This window comes from Chroicocephalus ridibundus, chromosome 6, assembly GCF_963924245.1.
Source record: "Chroicocephalus ridibundus chromosome 6, bChrRid1.1, whole genome shotgun sequence".
NCBI lineage: Eukaryota > Metazoa > Chordata > Aves > Charadriiformes > Laridae > Chroicocephalus > Chroicocephalus ridibundus.
Window position 1 is genome coordinate 24,341,552 of NC_086289.1, and position 19,052 is coordinate 24,360,603.

The 19,052-nt window shown below is 37.4% G+C and overlaps 1 protein-coding gene across 2 annotated transcripts in view; it reads left to right on the forward strand.

Moving 5' to 3' along the window:
- Window positions 1-19,052, forward strand: part of ADK (adenosine kinase) — a 298,680-nt gene that overhangs the window by 126,862 nt on the left and 152,766 nt on the right. For both annotated transcript variants that reach the window (XM_063337494.1, XM_063337495.1), the window contains exons 5-6: window positions 12,048-12,220; window positions 17,745-17,853. In XM_063337494.1, the coding sequence (XP_063193564.1) occupies window positions 12,048-12,220; window positions 17,745-17,853 (282 nt within the window). The remainder of the gene's footprint in view (window positions 1-12,047; window positions 12,221-17,744; window positions 17,854-19,052) is intronic.

Below are 19,052 nucleotides of genomic sequence, written 5' to 3' on the forward strand. Positions count from 1 at the left end.
TCCCAATGCATTATCTAAAGATTTCTGTCTCATGTAATAGCGTTTACTGTGCTCTATAACACGTACAGGCCAAGAGTGTATTACACCAAATTTTGACCACAAGATTTTTCATTTAGTTTTATACATTTTTTTGTGAACAGTTATTCATTATGAAGCTTATAGGAACAAAAAGGTCTTAGAGTATGTTTTGGAAAGCAGTTCCTTATGGAATTTCTCTGATTCTTTTTTTTCCTTTCTTCAGTGGGAGCTATTCCAACTCATGCCTTTCAAAATTAAGTTGTGAATTGGCATTTCACCCTTACAGTACAATCTTCATCAATCATCAGGCATTTCAAAATACAGAAAAAATTAAATGAGAAAATCCTCAATTTGTGAATTTGGGGGATCGAAGATAAGCACATTTTCAGAGATGCTCTTTTTGTCCACATTTAAAGGATCTTTTTACCAGTAGGCTTGTAAGACTGTACTGAAATGCCTATCACTAAATCAAGTTTTTGTAAGGGTCACTTGTGGTCATTTAGTGGTTTATGGTATTTGAGTGATTTGCCCCAAGGATTTACCTGATGTTCAGCAAACCTGAATACAGAAGTAAGATACTTAGGGAGCTGTTCCTGCAACTTAAATATTTTGTGGTGGTGGCTGTAATGAAAACATATTTTTAAAGTGAAGTTCTATTTATTATTTTTAAAAACAAATCACTATAGTTTAATTATAATTTAGTTATAATTTATTCTTGGTTTGCCATGTTCATGGAAAAAAAGGAAAGCCACAGTACCCCATATTCTGTTTCATAAATTGTTGGTTTTCAAAATTTGACATCTTATTGTTCCACATGCCTTAATGCAGATGAGACATTGTTTCGTTATTTTACTTTAAACTCTTCAAGTGGTACTCTTTAAGTGTCTCTGCAGTGGATGTTGATCCGTGACATAGATTTTTTTTTTTATCTTAACTGTTATAGTTTAATAGTGGTCAGTACATGCATTGTAGTAGATGATACTGGGTAGTTTTATAAAACATTGAAATAATGAAGCTACACACATATACTTGCAGATAGTCCTTTGGGTAAAATAAAAAATTAATTACTAAATGAAAAGATAGTATATATAGGGTCATACTAGGTATGGATTTGATTTCATTTGCATCTGCATAAATCACGCACAACTCTATTGAAGTGAATAAATTTACATCAGTGTAAAACTAGATTAATTGAGATCACAATTGGGTCTGGGCTTCCCAGCTTCTCGGAGAAAACTGGAAAAAGGAAGTCATTAACTTCAAAATACACCTTGGTCAAAGAATATTAACCAGATCAGGCCTGAACAGTAAAGCGTCTTCTCCTTAGTGTTTCACATATATATTTTGTCTTTCTGCTAATTTTGATTTTAGAGTTTGAAAAAAATATTTCCTCGTGTACAAAAGATAAGTTAAAGTTCATTGGGTCTAACCGTGTGATTTTTTGAAGCCAACAGTAAGAGAGTTGACTCTTTTTTGAATCAAACCCAGCATTCTAGTAAATTAAGGTTTCCCTTGCCTTCCACTCCTGCCAAATTATGTCTGGGACTTAGTGCTGAGACTGAGCTGATCATGGGAGTCAAGTGTTGAGTGTCCTAACTGTGATTGAATTCAGGAAAAAACAAATTTAAGAGCAATTTGCAGTTCTTCGGAAGTACGCAGGAGTTGGTGACTAAATTATCTGTTCTGTGAAAATTATTTGAACTTACTAGTACGTTTGAGCTGTGTGCCAAGAAATTCAGGTAGTGCCAAGCACTGTTTTCAACTGCACATAATTATATGTGACTTCTGTCATACATTTTGTTAAAATTAAAAAAAAAAAGTTAAAATTTGTTACAATCAAATATAAGAATTACCATGAAGGAAGGAATACACCAGTTTAAAAGTGATCAAACGGTATAATAAGTAATTGTATTTTGCTATTTTGGTTAGGAATCAGAATGGACTATCTTTACAGTTTATGGCAAGAGGGATCATTCCTTAAGAACGTTCTGTGAAACTTGGAGGGGGGACATGTCCATGGGGAACTACAGATGGTGTATATGGGATAACACTTAGGAGAGGCCAATCCCAAAATATTAATTCCTAATGGTGTTGACTCAAAGCCAAATATCACCTTTCCAAAGTTTTGTCTTGGTCACTCAGAGGGCTTCTAGTCTAGTGAAAGAAAGCCTTTAAGTTAGAGGAAAGACACCAGAGTTTTTATTTATTTTTTAACTTCTATTCTCCTAATCTCTTCTGGAGGAACTTCTTTATTAACTCTGGAAGAAATAAACTTCTTATCAGCTTAGGTGGAATGTTCCACCACAATAATATAAGCCTTGCTGTACATATACAATAAAGTTTAGACTGAATTTGCACCTGTTGCAATTGGTTGGCGTTGTTGTGGGTTTCTTTGAAAAAAGACTGTGATTTAATAGTGCTAATCCCATCACTTCTGAACTTGTTTGGAGCTCCTGCAACACTTCCTGCTTCCCACTCCTATCAAAAACCAGTTAGAATCTGGCTAACGACTTAATGTCTACAACAATGCTGTTAGTGCTAAGTGACAGCTAATTAGTTGCTTTCCTGACTTGATTGTTGGCCTTTGTGGCACGTTGTGACAGGCTCTTATTTAGGCTCATGTTTACAACCTGCAAACATATTCTGTTACCTGTAAGCCATATCTTGAGATTTATATGAAACCCATCAGTTTCTAGTGGACAATTCTGATTTATTTATTTTTTTAAATCTAGGTTACAGATCCCATTCCGTCAGAACAATGAGGTACTACTGAATAAATGCCATAGTGCAGAAAGTGAACGCACTTTCCAGAAAAGCCCAGGCATCTTCAGTGACATCTCTGAGGGATGTCTCTGTTCAAGCATTTTGTAGATTTTCCCACATGGAGATTAGCTACCTCCTCCCTTCACTGCCCACCCCTCCTGGATGCCTTTGGTGCAGCATCTGGGCACGATGCGTAATTATATTGAGGTGTTTTAGAGTCCATGTCTTCTACAACTGCTAGGGAAACGTTTAAGGTTCAGATACTACTTGGAGTCAGCCAGTGTGGAAATGAGATGTGGAAATCAGCCGTTAACTGAATAAAATAGTAACTGAAAATTCTTGGAACTGTACATGTAGGCATGTTTGCACCTAGCCCTCCTCTCTCTTTTGACCGAAAAGATTGGGATTTAGAAATGGAAGGGTAAAATACATTTCACATTATCCACTACTTGTTGCTGTGGCAACATAGATGCATAATTTTAAAAGCAAGCATTTCTCAGCATTTGGGATAGATAACATTTTGTGTCTTTTTGCTATTTCAGATTGAGAAATAGGTTTATGATTCATCAAATTCATATAATTATCACACGATCTCTTGAAATATAGTGTATGTTTTCTGCTATGTTTGTAAAATGGAGAATAACTTATAAATTAGGAAAAAGGGCGATCTCTACTTGCTCTGGAATGCCTCATAAACGAAGGGTTTGCTCTTACAACAAAAATTATAATCCCTGTTACTAGAGCTTTGGTAAATAGTTTAATGCGTTGGGAATTCTTCAGAACAGATAGATGAAGACCTGCCACTTTAAAAACTCCCTTGCCTTAACTGCTTTCTAACTCCAGTAGTCAAAAGCTGTTAAGCTTTAAGTGCTCTGTCATATTTGTGGGCTTTTATAGCAGAGAGTAGAGCAGGCAGCAGTGATGATGGAAAACAATGGTAGGTAGACTTAAAGTACTATAAAGGATAGAGACAATTGTATGTAATGCCTGGAATTGAAACCCTTTTGAATGAAATGATCGGCCATATGTGCCACCCTTATGGACCCTGTAAGAAGAAGAGAAGAAATGTACCCTATTGCTAACTGTGCATGAAATTGCAGTGTTAGAAGATATTGACCAGATGTTTCAATCTCAACAAATAGCTTGTTATGTGACTGAGTGAAAATCTCTCTGCTGCTTTGATCACATACACCTTAAAGGAAGAAGTAATTTAATAGAGGCTGTCAAAGTTCATCATTGTCAATAAACTTTGACTTGACCTTTGGCATCTGTTTTTGATACTATTGCTGATAGAAGCTGATAGGCAGCTGTTTACGGTTTGTGCTTTATGAATTCTGTGCTGCCAGACAATGAAAGAAGTCTCTTCACTTGTGGATTTTTTTGCTGTCATCCTGAGTGTGGGTGTATTCATTGAGACTGCACATCAGCTAGCAGGGGAGTGAGAGTGACATATGCATGCATTTTGAAAAGGAAGATTTGTTTTAAGGTTATAGATATGCAAACTCATATGCGAAATATCCTAAAATGTCACTTTGCAACAATATCAACTTCATGTATAGGTTAGTACTTAAATATATATACAGTGTTTTACACTGGAGAATTTGAAGGCATTTTTAAAATGCTTATCAGTCTTCCCTGTATTTCTATGAAGTGAGTAGAAAGCCTTCTCTACTACAGGTAGAGTAGGCTGAGGGATGGTTAACCCTAGTGTATAGTTGCCCAATGAGTCTGTCTTACTGTACCCAAGTGTGATGTGCCATTTTTGTCTTGTTAATATGCCTCCATTAACAGTTCAACACCACAGCTTCTAGCCACAGAGTAACAAGACTTTTTTGTGTTGTACTTTCTTTGCTGCTTTGCCACGTTTCACAGAGTCTTCAACAAGGAAGTCAGTACCTTTGAGTTCTCTTACTGGTAAAGATACTCTCAAACCTTACCTTGTACACACCTTTGTAATATTAGCAAATTTCTTAAACAGTTGTATCCACTGAAACAGCTGCAGAAGAGTCCCAGGTAAACCTGGAATTCTTACTGTTGTGATGAAGATCTGAAGTGATCTTCTTACTTACGTCATCACTTACTGAAGTGATGAAGGACTGGCATGACTGGCCCTCTTTTGCACATGTATCATCTTTTCCCTGGTTTTGAGAAGGGACCGTGTTTATGTTGTGGAAAGGGAACGGGAGTGACAGATCAGATCAAATAACGAGGAGGTAGTTGATGTCTCAGGTTCTGTGCTTCAAACTGGGAAGGGACGCAAGGCCAGCTGCGGTCTCAATTATGTGCCTTGTCTCGTCTTGCAGGAGACATTCTGCCTTTGGCCTCAGATAACATATATTGAACTTCAGAAGCGAGGCTACAGCTCTTCAGGTGTTTGAGGCAGAACTGTAGCATTATAAGTACAGGATAAGAGGGTGATGGAGTAAGGAGTATTGGAATTAGGTGCCTAGACTGGCCGGTATTTAAGGGGTGCAATAAAAGAGAGAGCTAGCTTTTGGCCACACTGAAACTTTGGAATGAGGCTACTACGTGTTTAGTTACAGAAAATACACTTGTATTTCCTTGTACAGCAAGAAGCTTACAAACTGGACTGAAAATAAAACAGTGGACAAGCAGAGGAAGAGCAAGAAGGAAAGAATAGGAAATGGAATACAAAAGAATTGCAGCATTGTATATAGTTTTATTGATTATAGATTTTGTTAAGAGGCAGTTTGTTAGCTTTGTGTTTTTAAATGTAAAAGTGAATGAATTACTGCTCCTGGATGATTAACATTTTGATAGACGTTTAAATTTGATAGCAAAACGCAACTTGCGGTGCCGCACTAAAACTAATAGATATTCCTGTGCAGCGATTTGGATAGTACATGTCGAACCAAATCCTGATAAGATTTAGATGTTGGTCTCAGTGCAAGGCTTTAGCTAGTCTTTTCCTTTAAAAAATATTATCACTTTTATATCATTTGACTGGAAGTTGCTTGAGGGTGTTGTCATGCATTTTAACAATATCACTTCCTCATGCAAGATTTGGCAGCTTCAGCTAATGGTGGAAGAAATGCTGTGGAGGACATGGGGCTCCTTTTTGCAAGCCTGCTTTTATAAAGATAAGCTTATTTTTTACTTCTCTTTTTTTCTTTTTTCTTATATAGCCACTATGTGATAATAGCTGTTGGAATCTTTAAATATTGATTGTTGAAAAAAAGAAATAAAAGATTGTAAGGTTGTTGGAACAAACCTGTAGTATCTTATCTGTTTTCCAGGGTCTTGATGCTGTATTCTCATCACAATGATTCAGGAGTAGGGATACTGGGTCTGCTTGGGATGGAGTTAATTTTCTTCATAGCAGCCCATGTGGTGCTGTGTTTTAGGTTTGTGACCAAAACAGTGTTGTTTAACACAGCAATGTTTTAGCTATTGCTGAACAGTCCTTGCATAGCATCGAGGCCTTCTCTGGTTTTTCACTCTGCTGCCCCAGCAAGTAGGCTGTGAGGTGGGAAAGAGGTTGGGAAGGGACACAGCCAGGACAGCTGACCCCAGCGGACCAAAGAGATAGTCCAGGCCATATGGAGTATGGTCAGCAATGAGACTGTTGGGGGCAGGGAGGGAGGGGGAATTTTTCCAAGGTAGCCATGGCTCGGAGACTGGCTGGGCATCAGTCTGCTGGTGCGAGGTGGTGAACGATTGCCTTTGTGTCATGTTATCTTGGCCTATGCGTTTTTTATTCACTGTTGCACTTCCAATTCTCTCCCCCTTCCCCCCAGGAGGGAGCGACTGGGTGGGGGCTTAGCTGCTGGCTGGGGTTAACCCACCACGACAGGGATTGTAAATGATATAGTATGTACAATGGTAACAGCATATTGCAGTCCAGTTGTGCTTGAGGTGTATCACATTATTCATAAGAAATAAGTGAGATCACTTGGAACAGCGACACTAATGTCTTTTTTAAGGATTGTTTCACATATTGTCAGGTTTTTGTGGTTTTAAGTTATATATAATGGTTTGGGTTTTGATCCCACTTTTTCTCATTTTATCTGGCTGTCTAAGGTGAGGTGTGATTTATTCTCTTTGAGCTGCTAAAATATTCCTAAAAATATTTGTAAGAGCTTTTTAATGGACTGTGTATATAATTGGTGACGGGACATGTCCTAGGGGTACAACAGACTGGTGAAATCTTCTGAAAAGTATATGGACTCATTCTAAAATTCGGAATATAAAACCAAGAGATTCTCCAAATAGCACTGCATAAAAAGAAGCCTTTTCTGTTCTGATTTACTAAAAAGAGTGCTTCATGAGTAGTTGATAACATTGTTTAGTTTAGATTTTAGCAAGCATGGTAAGTCTGAGCTAATTTTGGGTCTTTGGAGTCCTCTCCTCTGTGAGCTGCAATTTAAAATAAGATCAGATTTGACAGATCATGCAGAGAAGAGTCCAGCTTCAAATAACACACTTCAGATGCACTTCAGATGTCTGTATTCAGTGTTAATGAGTTTTGAAGATCCTTCGCTGTGAAGGGGCATAATGCTTCCTGTTGTGTTGTCAATTCCTAAGCATTTAGGATTCAAGTCTACAGCTGAAAACTCCGATGTGCAGAAGGTATGTCAGTCTAAGCAAAGCTTCCTATGCTTTGGCATTGTTAGTTTAAGATGACTGACAGACGTGGAAATGAACTACTGGCTGCAGCTTTATAAAAGAATTCAGGAGCTAAGGAGTTCAGATGGAGAACAATGTGGGACTGATAGAGAGTGTCTTCATCAGCCTCCTTGTTCTGATTATTGATGTTGTCCAGTTAACAGTGGCACTTACAGCAAAGCATAGCATTGGAGTAAAATGAAATCACTTCTGAAGGATCTTTGTTTTAGTCAGAAGGCTGTAAATCTGTCTTAAGCTTCATCAGTATGATGTTTCTTTTTAAGTCTTGCGGGATTGTGTACCAAGACCCAGCAGTAGCCAACTCTCCTTTTGGCAGGGGCATTATCTTTGCAACTGGAGATAGTGAGGTAAATTAGAATCATAGAATCCTAGAATGTGTTGGGTTGGAAGGGACCTTTAAAGGTCTTCTAGTCCAACCCCCTTGCAGTAAGCAGGGACATCTTCAACTAGATCAGGTTGCCCAGAGCCTCATCAAGCCTGGCCTTGAATGTCTCCAGGAATGGGGCCTCCACCACCTCTCTGGGCAACCTGTGCCAGTGTCTCACCACCCTCATTGTAAAGAACTTCATCCTAATGTCTAATCTAAACCTGCCCTGCTCTAGTTTAAAACCATTGCCCCTCGTCCTATTGCTACATGCCGTTGCAAACAGCCTTTCCCCAGCTTTCTTATAGGCCCCCTTCAGGCACTGGAAGGCTGCTATAAGGTCTCGCCGGAGCCTTCCCGAAATTGTTTTCTAATCAAACAGAAGTGGGAGATAGCTGTACCACATCTTCGAGTCTGAGGATGTGAAAGAGTGGGACATAGTTAACTCCAAGCAGTCTCACAAAGTCACGATTGAGTCTTCAGAAATTTTACTTGTTATGAAGTTTTCTTGGCATCTTAACATCTTGCAAGAAAGGCGATGCTGTTCTCTGCAGTGGCCACCTACTCCCTGGAACACAAAGGTTCTTACGCTTCTCTGATAACTAAAGCATACCGAAGAGTTCACCCTATTAGCTCTGATCATGAAAAACCACTTGAACGGATACTCCTACTACTTTGAGCCCAAGTTAGCCTCATGAGAATAAGGAGAGAAGCGTTCTGTCACTCTCTAGTGTATCCTTGAGCAATCAGGGTGCTGGCCTCTTTCGGAAGTGCTGGCTTCAGGATTTGATTGTAAGGAATCATGTGCCTGTAGGGATAGGGTAATCTGATATTAGATGCTGCTTATTTTGAAATCAGCCTAATTTTAATACAGAGTTATGCTAAAGGCAAGAAATAAATTTTAAAAAAAAGTTAATATTTGCTTTTAGTTTGCCAGAGTGTATACAATAAAAATGCAAGCAAAATGCAATCTGTTTAACTCAAGAGAACATCTGAAAGGTGTTCTATTTCCCGTGCTCTGTCCCATCCTCTGTCATGGATGCTTATTCTAACTGAAAAGGTCAGGGCCTGTCCTTGTGTATACCTGATGTCCAAGTTGTGTTGACAGAAGAAAAATTTAGGATGGAGAAACACATTAGATTTCATAAACCACACTAGATTTTGAGTTTCCTCTGTGGTGCTCCACTCCTGAGGCTGTCTTGTTCTTTCATGATAAGTTCCTACTTTTGACACTTCTGTCTTTGGGACATTGACAGCCTCAGATTCCCTTGGGTGATGGTGAGGATTCATGGTGCGGCCAGGTGCCAACCTCTCCTGACCAGACTGTCAATACAGTTAGTTAATAGCTGCCTCGCTGCCTAGCCAAACCCTAGATAATTAACTCATTATGCTAGTGCCTGCTGAGCTGGGTCATTTTCCGTTTCTGTCTAAAGTCTTTTTCATTCAATTAAATCTTGTATTCCACATAAATCTATAAAATTAATTTGCAGTTTATATAACCGTATACCTGGTATTAATGTGTGCAGTTTGTTACTGACCTTCACTTGCTATTGGATACAACGCTGCATGGCTGTTTCTTGATGATAAGTATCTTGTGATGACTGACCCCCATTCCCATTTAGAGTATTTTAGTCAAAATGTTGCTAATAACGATGGTGTGTGAGGTAGCCCATAGAAGCCTGTTATTTCCATATCAAGTTATTCAAAATTAAACTCCAACCCAGGGTGAAATTTTTAAAAAAGTTCTCCAGAGTCTACCTTGAAGATGTTATTTTGTCTTTTTTGGTTTTTTCACACCTATGCAAAAAATGCCTGCCATGGCTCATTCCACTAAGTGCAACTTCAATGGTATACCACAGAGATATTTCTATAGTTCGGTTTCATCAAATTTGTAATGCGGTGTCTGTTTTTTGCCTTTACTAATATGTAGCCTTTTAGCTGAGCAAAGGAGGAACAGTTTGGAGGAGCTCTGCAGCTAGCAACACCTCACCACCATTATTGTAGGAAGCTGTGGAGATAATTCCAAGAAGCTGTGAGTATTTGTAACTGGAGATCTGGGATAAGAGGATCTTTCCAGAAACACTGCTGAACTGCTTTTCCATCTTCCTCAGTGTTGCTCAACATAGGTCTGATGTTCAAAGGAAAATAATATCTATATGGTAGAAATATTCCCCCATCATATAATACTCGTGTTTCAGATAATCACCAGTATGAGCAGAACCACTGCTTCTGGAAGAAGTGGTCTGCACAATATACAAAGGTTCATCTCAAGAAATCCTAGGTTGTAACTTATGATTCTCACGAATAATTTTACTTACATTTAAAGTAAGGATTGTGATAGTTATATATGGCATATATCACATCTGAATTCAAACTGAACTGCTGCCAATAGCCAAAACTGTGATACTTGAACAGAAATTCTTTTTTTCAGAGATGTATGGTAAATATGACTTACTACTGCTCTAAATGTTGTCAGACTTTATGTATAAAGGATGGAAAAGTTATGTCATTCGATGAAGTGTTGTAAGCCTAAGGTGCAGTTTGAAGTCTTATGTTTTTTGAAGAACTGTTGATAAACGCTGTTCATAGTTATCTCTATTAATTCTTGCTATTTATCAGAGTAAGGCATGGTTTTCAACATGGGACACGAGGCTTCAGGTACTTCAGTTCTTATCGGTGTGGAAACTGGTTCCGTATTTGCTTACAGTAGGTCACAACATCGTTAGCCTTGTTAAATAATCTGTTCTATTTAACCATACCTCCAAATATAAAAGATTACTGTTCCTAAGACATCCTAAATGAACGCTGTGCAAATGTGTGTTATGTATGTGCAAATGTTTGTAAAATACAAGGATATCATAGATAATTCTCTTGTTAAGGGTTTTCTTAATTTACATTAATTTAGAGTGATACGGAATAGATTAGCAGAGCATATGTAGTGTGCATTTCATGAATGAGAGATTGAATGCTGCCACCATCTGACAACACAATCTTTTTTGTCCTTAAACTTTACATAACTTTAATTGCTGCAGGAAAGAGGCCTTGCAGATTTTGTCCACCTTTGCCTTATTAATGAAGACTTTTACATGACTAAAGATATTTTTTTCTTTTTTTTTTTTTCCTCCTCTGAAGCTGGAAGTAATAAAGATGTGACTAAGCATGTATTTGCAACTCAGTTACTTGACCTTTCTACAACCCGCAGCTACCACTAATGCTGCTTTCTAATGGAGACATTATCGTTTGTTTAAATCTTGATTAGGAAACAATTATAAGTAGGGTTTTAGTATAGCAGTAAATTGATGTAGCCTTTAATTCATACTATAGATTGAGTGAATAAGCTTTCTGACTGTAATTAGAGTGAATTATAATGACTTCAGTTGGTTGACTCACCACCAGCAGAGTAGGGCCTATGATTGTTTCTTCGCATTTATTTTTTTAGTTCACTCTAGATTTTACATTGCTGCTAAATGCTATTTTTTAACTTAGTACAAAATGGAGTTACAGTTGAATGATACATATTTTGTATGAATAAAAGAGGAGCTTTATGAAACAACCTGGCACCTTAGCAACACTGTGCAGCTACGCTCTTTCTTTACAATTCAAGTGACAGAACTGCTCTTAATAAAGTTGGAGATAGATATTTTCATGCGTGGTTTAACAATGTAAATGGGGAGCATTTGCTTTTTTGCATATAATTAAATGGTAGACACAAATGGTTATTTTCAGTACTATTTAGTTTTTTATATATCGTGAATGTTGCACAACGTTTCTTCTTAGGTTTCTCAAATGTATTGTTTTCCTTATGTGCTATCTCTCTGGTTTTTATGTTGGTTTTTTTTGGTTTTGATGCTTTTTTCTTTTCTTTTATTTTCTACGCATTTTCTTTAAAGATACCAAAGGTTGGGTGATTAAACGTAAGTGTAGGGGCATCTCCTTTGAGCAAGGAAACCTCTCTTGAAATACCTTGTAAAAACATAGTAATCCACTTTATTTGATAGTGAACTACGTGTATTTAAGTTCTGTATTAGGTATTAAACACTCATTGGGATCATTAAGGGTAATTTTTTTATTCTTTGACCTTCCATCCCTTGATGTACTGGATGTTTTTTAGTGCAGGCATAGATGTGTTCTCTGTGTCACAATGCTCTGTAGGCACAGAATTAAATATGGCGAGAGAAAAAAATGGCAAAAAAATATATATATGCCAGGTGTGCTGACTTTGTTTTTTGTTTTTATTTTTCCTGTCTACCTGCAGTGGATGATTCAGAGCCCTTACAAAGCTGCAACTTTCTTTGGGTGCATCGGCAAAGACAAGTTTGGAGAGATCTTAAAGAAGAAGGCTGAGGAAGCTCATGTGGATGCCCATTACTATGAGCAGAGTGAAGAACCAACAGGAACTTGTGCTGCCTGCATCACTAGTGATAACAGGTCAGGGGCCTTTCATGTTCCCTTAAGATATAAATGCAGTTGGCATAGTGTGTGGAGCCTATTTGTTTGGAATATTTGGCCTTGAAAAATTGTGATTTGAATCAAAAAGGACGTATTAACACCGGTTTGACTGCCTGGCTCATGGTTTGAGGCTGGGCGGTATTAATATGCTTCTAGAGAAAGGCAGTTGTACTATGGCAGAAAAGTGTAAGATAATAATATACTATTTCTTTCTGAACTTTATAGCTTCCAGTTGCTCTGGAGAGAGAAAATATGTGGGAGATAAAGTTCGTTAACAAGTATGTTTATGCAGCCTGTATGAAAGCTGATTGGCATGTCAGATATGTACTTGATTAGCAAGTGAGGAATATACTTCAGGTGGTAGTGTGTTTAAAGAGGATAGGTGTCAGCATATAGCCCAATTGAAAGGGTTAATTTGATTTTATACAAGAGGGAGAAAAAAAAGCAATTTTGTTTTTGCTGTTGTTGAGAAGTTCATGTAACAACTGTAGTTCTGTATGTGTACATCTTACCAATTTCATTTGAATTTTGTCTTTCATGTTTTCATTTGCTACTTTTTTTTAAGATGGTCTTTGCTATACAAAAAAAACACTTCTCCAGAACTCTATTCAACCTTTCTTATATTTGTAGACTATGAACAATCGCCTTTGTGGTGTTTTGTATGGCTTCAGAGCATTCCATAAGTAAGAACCTGTTTATAGAGTGACTTATTTCGGGTATTGTAATAAAATTAATAAAACCAAGAATTTCAGAAAGAGATAATGAAGACAATAGGCATTTATCTTTGCTTTCTTCTTTCTCCCTCCACCCACAAAACTTGAACTTATGTACTACTGCTTTGCTGATTACCTCCTGGTGATTTTTTTAAAGCTAGTCATGTCTGCCTTAATCTTGAGATGTTACCAGCACACACCAACCCTCCGTAATTTCTGCTAATATCTAAATTTTCTGATACTAGATATTGAATCAATAATGAAAATGTTAATGAAAATGTTATTGATTACCCTGAAGAATATTTTCTTTTTGAGTCTGCATAAGAGCAAAATATCTGTCATTATCCTTTTCAGTTTCCCTCTGTGGCTTTCAGTGCCACTGACCCTAAGGAACTGCTCTTTCCCTTTGAAAGTAGTATCAGGAGTTAGTAGATTTTATGCAGGTAAGAGAGCAGTCCCATAATTAAAATCCACACCGAACCTCCTGAGAAGTTGGTGAATGTTTTGGGTAGAATTAGAAAAAGCAGTAGGCAGCCACATGAACGGAACTGAGAGTCAGAGGAGGGAGAGTTTTCCCAATAACATGTAGAACCCTGAAACAATTTTAGTTAGAGTGGACATCTGGTTCAAACCCCTGTAGAAAGCAGGGCCAACTTCGAAGTTACAACAGGTTTTTCAGGGCAACGTCCAGATGGGTTTTCAGCATCTCCAGGGATGGAGGTTACACAACCTATCTGGGCAACCTGTTCCAGTGTTTGACCACTCTTCGTGGGAGAAATTCTTCTATGATACCCAGTTGGAATTTTCCTTTTTCCAGCTTGTGTCTGTTCCTTCTTGTGTCCAAGAATAGTCTGTCTCCATCTTGTCTGTAAACTTTCATTAAATATTTGAAAACAGCAGGAAAACCTCTTCTTAAGGCTCAGCCAAGCCCTTCTTCATTTGTTAAGTGTTCCAGCCCCCTAATGATCTTGATGACCCACTGCTGGACTCACTGCATTATGTCAGTATCTTTCTTGTAATGGAAAGCTCAAAGCTTGACATGGAACTCCAGATGAGGTCTGGAGACCAGAACAGAATGTGAGTACGTAACTTCCTTTTTTCCTGCTGGCTCCATGCTTGCTCATATAGACCAGAATGTGATTAACCTTCTCTGTGCGGGTGTACTGCTGACTCGTGTTCCAAGCCTGGTCCACCAGCACCTCCAGGTCCTTTTCTGCAAAGCTGTGTTGTATCCTGTCAACATGCCGCCTGTATTGTTGCATGGCAGTTATTCTATCCTAGTTGCGTGACTTTGCATTTGCCTTCAAGTTTTCTGCCAGCCCAATTCTCCAGGCTCTTGAAGATCCACTGAATGACAGACAGCCCTGTCCCCCAGCTTATCAACCTGTCCCTCCCAATTTAATGTCATACATAATGTCTTACTCTCAGGAATGAATGTACGTACTCAGTGGAGGAAGGAAGTTCATTCATCTTCATCTGGAATTTTGACATTAATTATGTCTACAGACTTCCCCCTTCATCTCCAGTATTCATATTCAGTTTTTCAAAGGGAAGATAAGCAATAAAGATGTTTCTGCTCTGTGATTCTCTCTCTCTCCAGTCATATAGTGTCTGTGTAGGCATCCTGTAGCAATCACTGTTTCCTACATGACATGATGGGAAACTGAAGTCAAGATCGTTAATAGACATGCATCTAATATATGCAAAAATACATGCATCTTTTGCCATGCATCTCAATGGAATTTAAAAGTTTAGGTAAATTTATTCATAAAAATGTCTGCAAGTACTTCTTTAACTTGTCAAGCAGTATTTTTGCTTTGCTTACATAAAACATTTTTCTCCCTTGATATCATGTGTTTGCTCAAATACTAGAGACAGTGGCTTCATCTCAATGGCTGTTTCAGAGCATGCTGGAGAGCGTGCAGCAAGTTCGAGACTTATTTCCCTGCTCGGGAGACAGAAAAAAATGGCCAACGCTTGCTGCTAAAGGCTGTATTGTGCAACCCCACCTCTCCTAGTGCGAGCAAGTTTATTCTCAATCTTTAATTACCCTTTGATTGTTTCTTGGTTTTCAGCATTTTCTGTATTTGTAAGAATCACTTCAACCTGGCCCAGGTTGATAACTCTATTTGTTGACTAATCTCTTGTCCCAATTGAGGTACGTGCTAACTTCCTTCTTCAGGTAATTCAGCTCTCTTGTCTCTTTTGCAGGAGCTGGCTAATAGCCCTCCTGGTTTTCCCAGTAAGTGACGGTGTATATTTATGTTAAAGGTGCCCTGACGTGGATGTTTCTTGTTTCTGCTAAGTCTGCTAGCTTTTTGCAGGAAAGCGTTTGGAGCTGATTTGTGATTTCCACTCTGAATTCTCTAGCTTAGCAATACTAATACACTTTGTTTTCTCAGAGCTTTTCAAGAAAATCCTAACGCGTGTTTGAACTCTAAAGTAGAACCTACACTCCGTCATAATCTGTGACTTTGATTTGTGCATTCTGCTCAGAAATCCCCACATGCGCAGAGTCTCCATTAAACCGTTTGATTTGAAGCACTCTGGCTGCGTCCAATTACCGTATTTCATTGAAAAAACATCTACCTTCTCTGTGTCCCACATGTTGAACTCAAGGCTGTTAGACTTACAGTTTTAATTTGGAAAAGCTTGGTGCTTTGTCTTCAGTGTAACCATCTTTTATTACACACCATGTGCAGAGCATCTCTACAGTTGGATGCGGCCTCAGAGAGCTAGGTTTACAGTTTCAGGAGCATGTGGTAAGTGAAAGGAAACATAGAGAGACTTTGCTTTGTTTTCTGGAACATAATTACTTTTCACTTAGCAACATACATACACAGACAAGATTTTTCCAGCTAGGTCTTTGATGGATATTCAGGGTTTGCCAAAACTGAAAGATTTAATTTGCTTTTTAAGTTTGGTTTACAGAAAATGACCGTAGTTATGCACGTGTCTTTCTTGGATTTACTTGGTTCTCTGGTGGATTTCTTGTAATTGAAATGATAATATTCATGAAGAATGAAAGTTCTTGCCGTGTTACTTGTATTGCTACACAGGCTTGGTCTATTTGTTTATAAATTATTATTTTTAAAAATTTTCTAAATTCACGTCAGTCCTCATTGCCTTTAGGCTTTAGAATTAAAAGATTAAGCACCAAGAATATTCCTGGGATGAAATGACACAGAACTGTGCTATGTATTTTGACACATTCAGAAAAAGTTAGTCTAACGTTTTGTTTCAATTTTTATATACATGATCTGTTCAACTTCATGGGGACTGTCAGTGACGAGTGGTTCACTGATGATGAAGCTTACAGGGAGACTTGGTTGCTGTCTTCATGAGAGATTCTTTTGGGCTTTTGTTTGGGTTTTTTTATTGAATGGGACAAAGAGAAATGGCAATAGTGGAAAGATGCTGTTTTGAGGTAGAATAAATTTTCAAGAATTCCCAGTTTACTTACCTCCTAGCACCTGTACGTGGTACTCAATCTGGAGGCAGAAGCATAACTTGGAAGAAGCAGATTAGCAATTCACTCCAGCCTATTGTCTCTGGATTGTAGTAGCATTTATATGGAAAAGAATGATACATACATCAATTGTATGCACATTGGAGAAGGCAAAAGTTTTCAATAGCCTTATGTTTTGTGTGTAATTACATGTTACTTATCTGGCTAATGTACTTAAATATCTCAAAACAATGATGTGTTAATGATGAAGATGCATCCTATGGCTATTAAATCCTGAAAATTAAATGTAAAACTCTGTATGCCAGCATGGAACTGTCTGTTTCCCCAACTCCCCTTCCCTAAATATTGTATGTTATTGAACATTCTCATAATAAAATTGCACAGAAGGATTTGGTGATGGTAGCCAGAGTGGAGATTTAGTGCATAACCATCTTTTTATGACCTGTTTTTAGGAGTACATCTGTAAGTTTTGTGTCTTTCATAAGGCTGAATTGAATGGCTGAAGAGGAGGATTTGAAATAGAATGTGTCTTACATGTAACAAAGTAAATATGATACAAGTATTTTTGTTCTTGCCAATGGAAGTTGTGTCCCATGGCTTGTGTTGTAACTTGTTAGGAAAGAATGAAGTACAAATGAGTTTTTGGTAGTTTTCCAGTAATACACAGCTAAGCCAAAGTGGTTTTGTTTGTTTTTTGTTTTTTGGTGTTTTTTTTTTAAGAGTTCATCTAAAAGTAGCAGTGTGACCCATTTTCATTTGCTAAAGGAAAATATGAACCCAAGGGGGGAAAAAAAAACCAAACATCCTTTTAAATAATTTAACTATTCATTGGAAAATTATAAAGGCAAGACACTCATATCCATCAACTTTTTAGTTCTAGTGAGGAAAAACAGTTTTCAGAAGATAAACTGGAATGACTACTTTCCTTTAGGTGTTAGGTACTAGAAGAGTTTTAACAAAAATCTGTAGATGCAATACCATACAGAGGGAGTTCATCACAAAATGCAACAAAGGTTGAGTCTAACCAAATGAAGGCACGTGAACAATATAATAGTGATAGGGTACATAAACTATGTAGCTGGATTTAAAATACATCATTTAATAAATGGTTTAAATTTAAATTGTATTTAAGATATGATTTAAAAATACTATTTAAATATTATGAAATAGTCAAATAATGTATATGTGTTTTATGGTGCTCTTTGTTACTTGCTGTTATGTTCCTTAGGATCTTTCATTATCTTTGAGAAATTTTGTTCCTAGTGAGAAATTTGCAGCCGCGTTAAAGAGGATCTAATGCCCTGTTTTTAATCACTTCCAGGTCTCTTGTAGCTAACCTCGCTGCTGCTAATTGCTACAAGAAGGAAAAGCATCTTGATTTGGAGAAGAACTGGAAGTTGGTGGAAAAGGCCAAAGTTTATTACATAGCAGTAAGTCCAGCTTCTTTCAAATTGCTAAAATGTGTGTTACAACATTGTGAGGTTTAAGCAAGGAGCATGTCTGTTGCATATGGTTTAGGACGATTTTGCAGGAATACAATGAAAAAAAAAGACTGCTTCAATTTCGGCATAGTTTGATTTCAAATTTAAATGTACGAATGTAGAAGTATGTTTTAGTTGTGTGCTTTCTTAAATTAGTGGGAAAAAATAAGAACTAAACATATTTTCAGAGCTTTTGTAGTAGTGCATCAAATTTACATTTCACATTTTCTAGTAAATTGTTGTGAAGGATGCACAAATTATGTAGAAAAACACTATTAGCATAATTATTCACTGCAAACAGTTTGAGCTTATTTGTGTGAACAATCTTAATTGCTATTTATTCCATAGTAATTACTACGGCACCTTATAACTCAATATTTCAGAAACAATGATTGTGACAAATCTCTTGAATGTGGGCGGTGGGGCAAACTGATTTTAATGATGAAATCTTACTTCTGGAATAAAGGGGATTTGAGGATGGGACTTTAGTAGATTCACAATTAGTATTCTTTTTTTACCATCCAGAATGAATCAAGCCAGATTAGTGTATTTGTGTAGATTACATCTTGCCTAAATAGAAGTGGTGAATTTGTTTTCATCTTGGTCTCAAGATGATATGACTGATCAAAATTAGCAAACATAAAACATCTCTGACAGATTAAAACCTCATAACATGCATGTAATATATGGATTCTGTATGACAGCTGCTTCCATTGCACTACCTGAGCTATGTGGGAACAGCTGGTAAGAAGTGTAAAAAATTGATTATCCAGGAGGAACAAGTTCATTGAAAATACAGTTATTTCTTTTAGCTAGTGTTAATGTCTCCTACAGCCTGTTAGTGTGCACTGCTGTAGGCTTTACATGGTTGTTATTGATTCTTGTGTATGGCCAAGTCTGCCCCTTTATAACTGTCAAAAAATACTTATAACCTTCTCGGTATACAAAGAAAATATATCCCACTGCTATGACCATATGTTTGTGCTGTAGGTAAAAAAAATACGTAGGTGTATTGTCTACTCATTTTTTATTTCTGTTTTTCAAGTGTGCTGAGTTTTTTATTTCACAATAATTATACCTCAGTCTGTTCTAAATGCCATGCTGAGGAATTAATGCCATTGGCTAAAAAAATATTGAAAGGCTAAGAG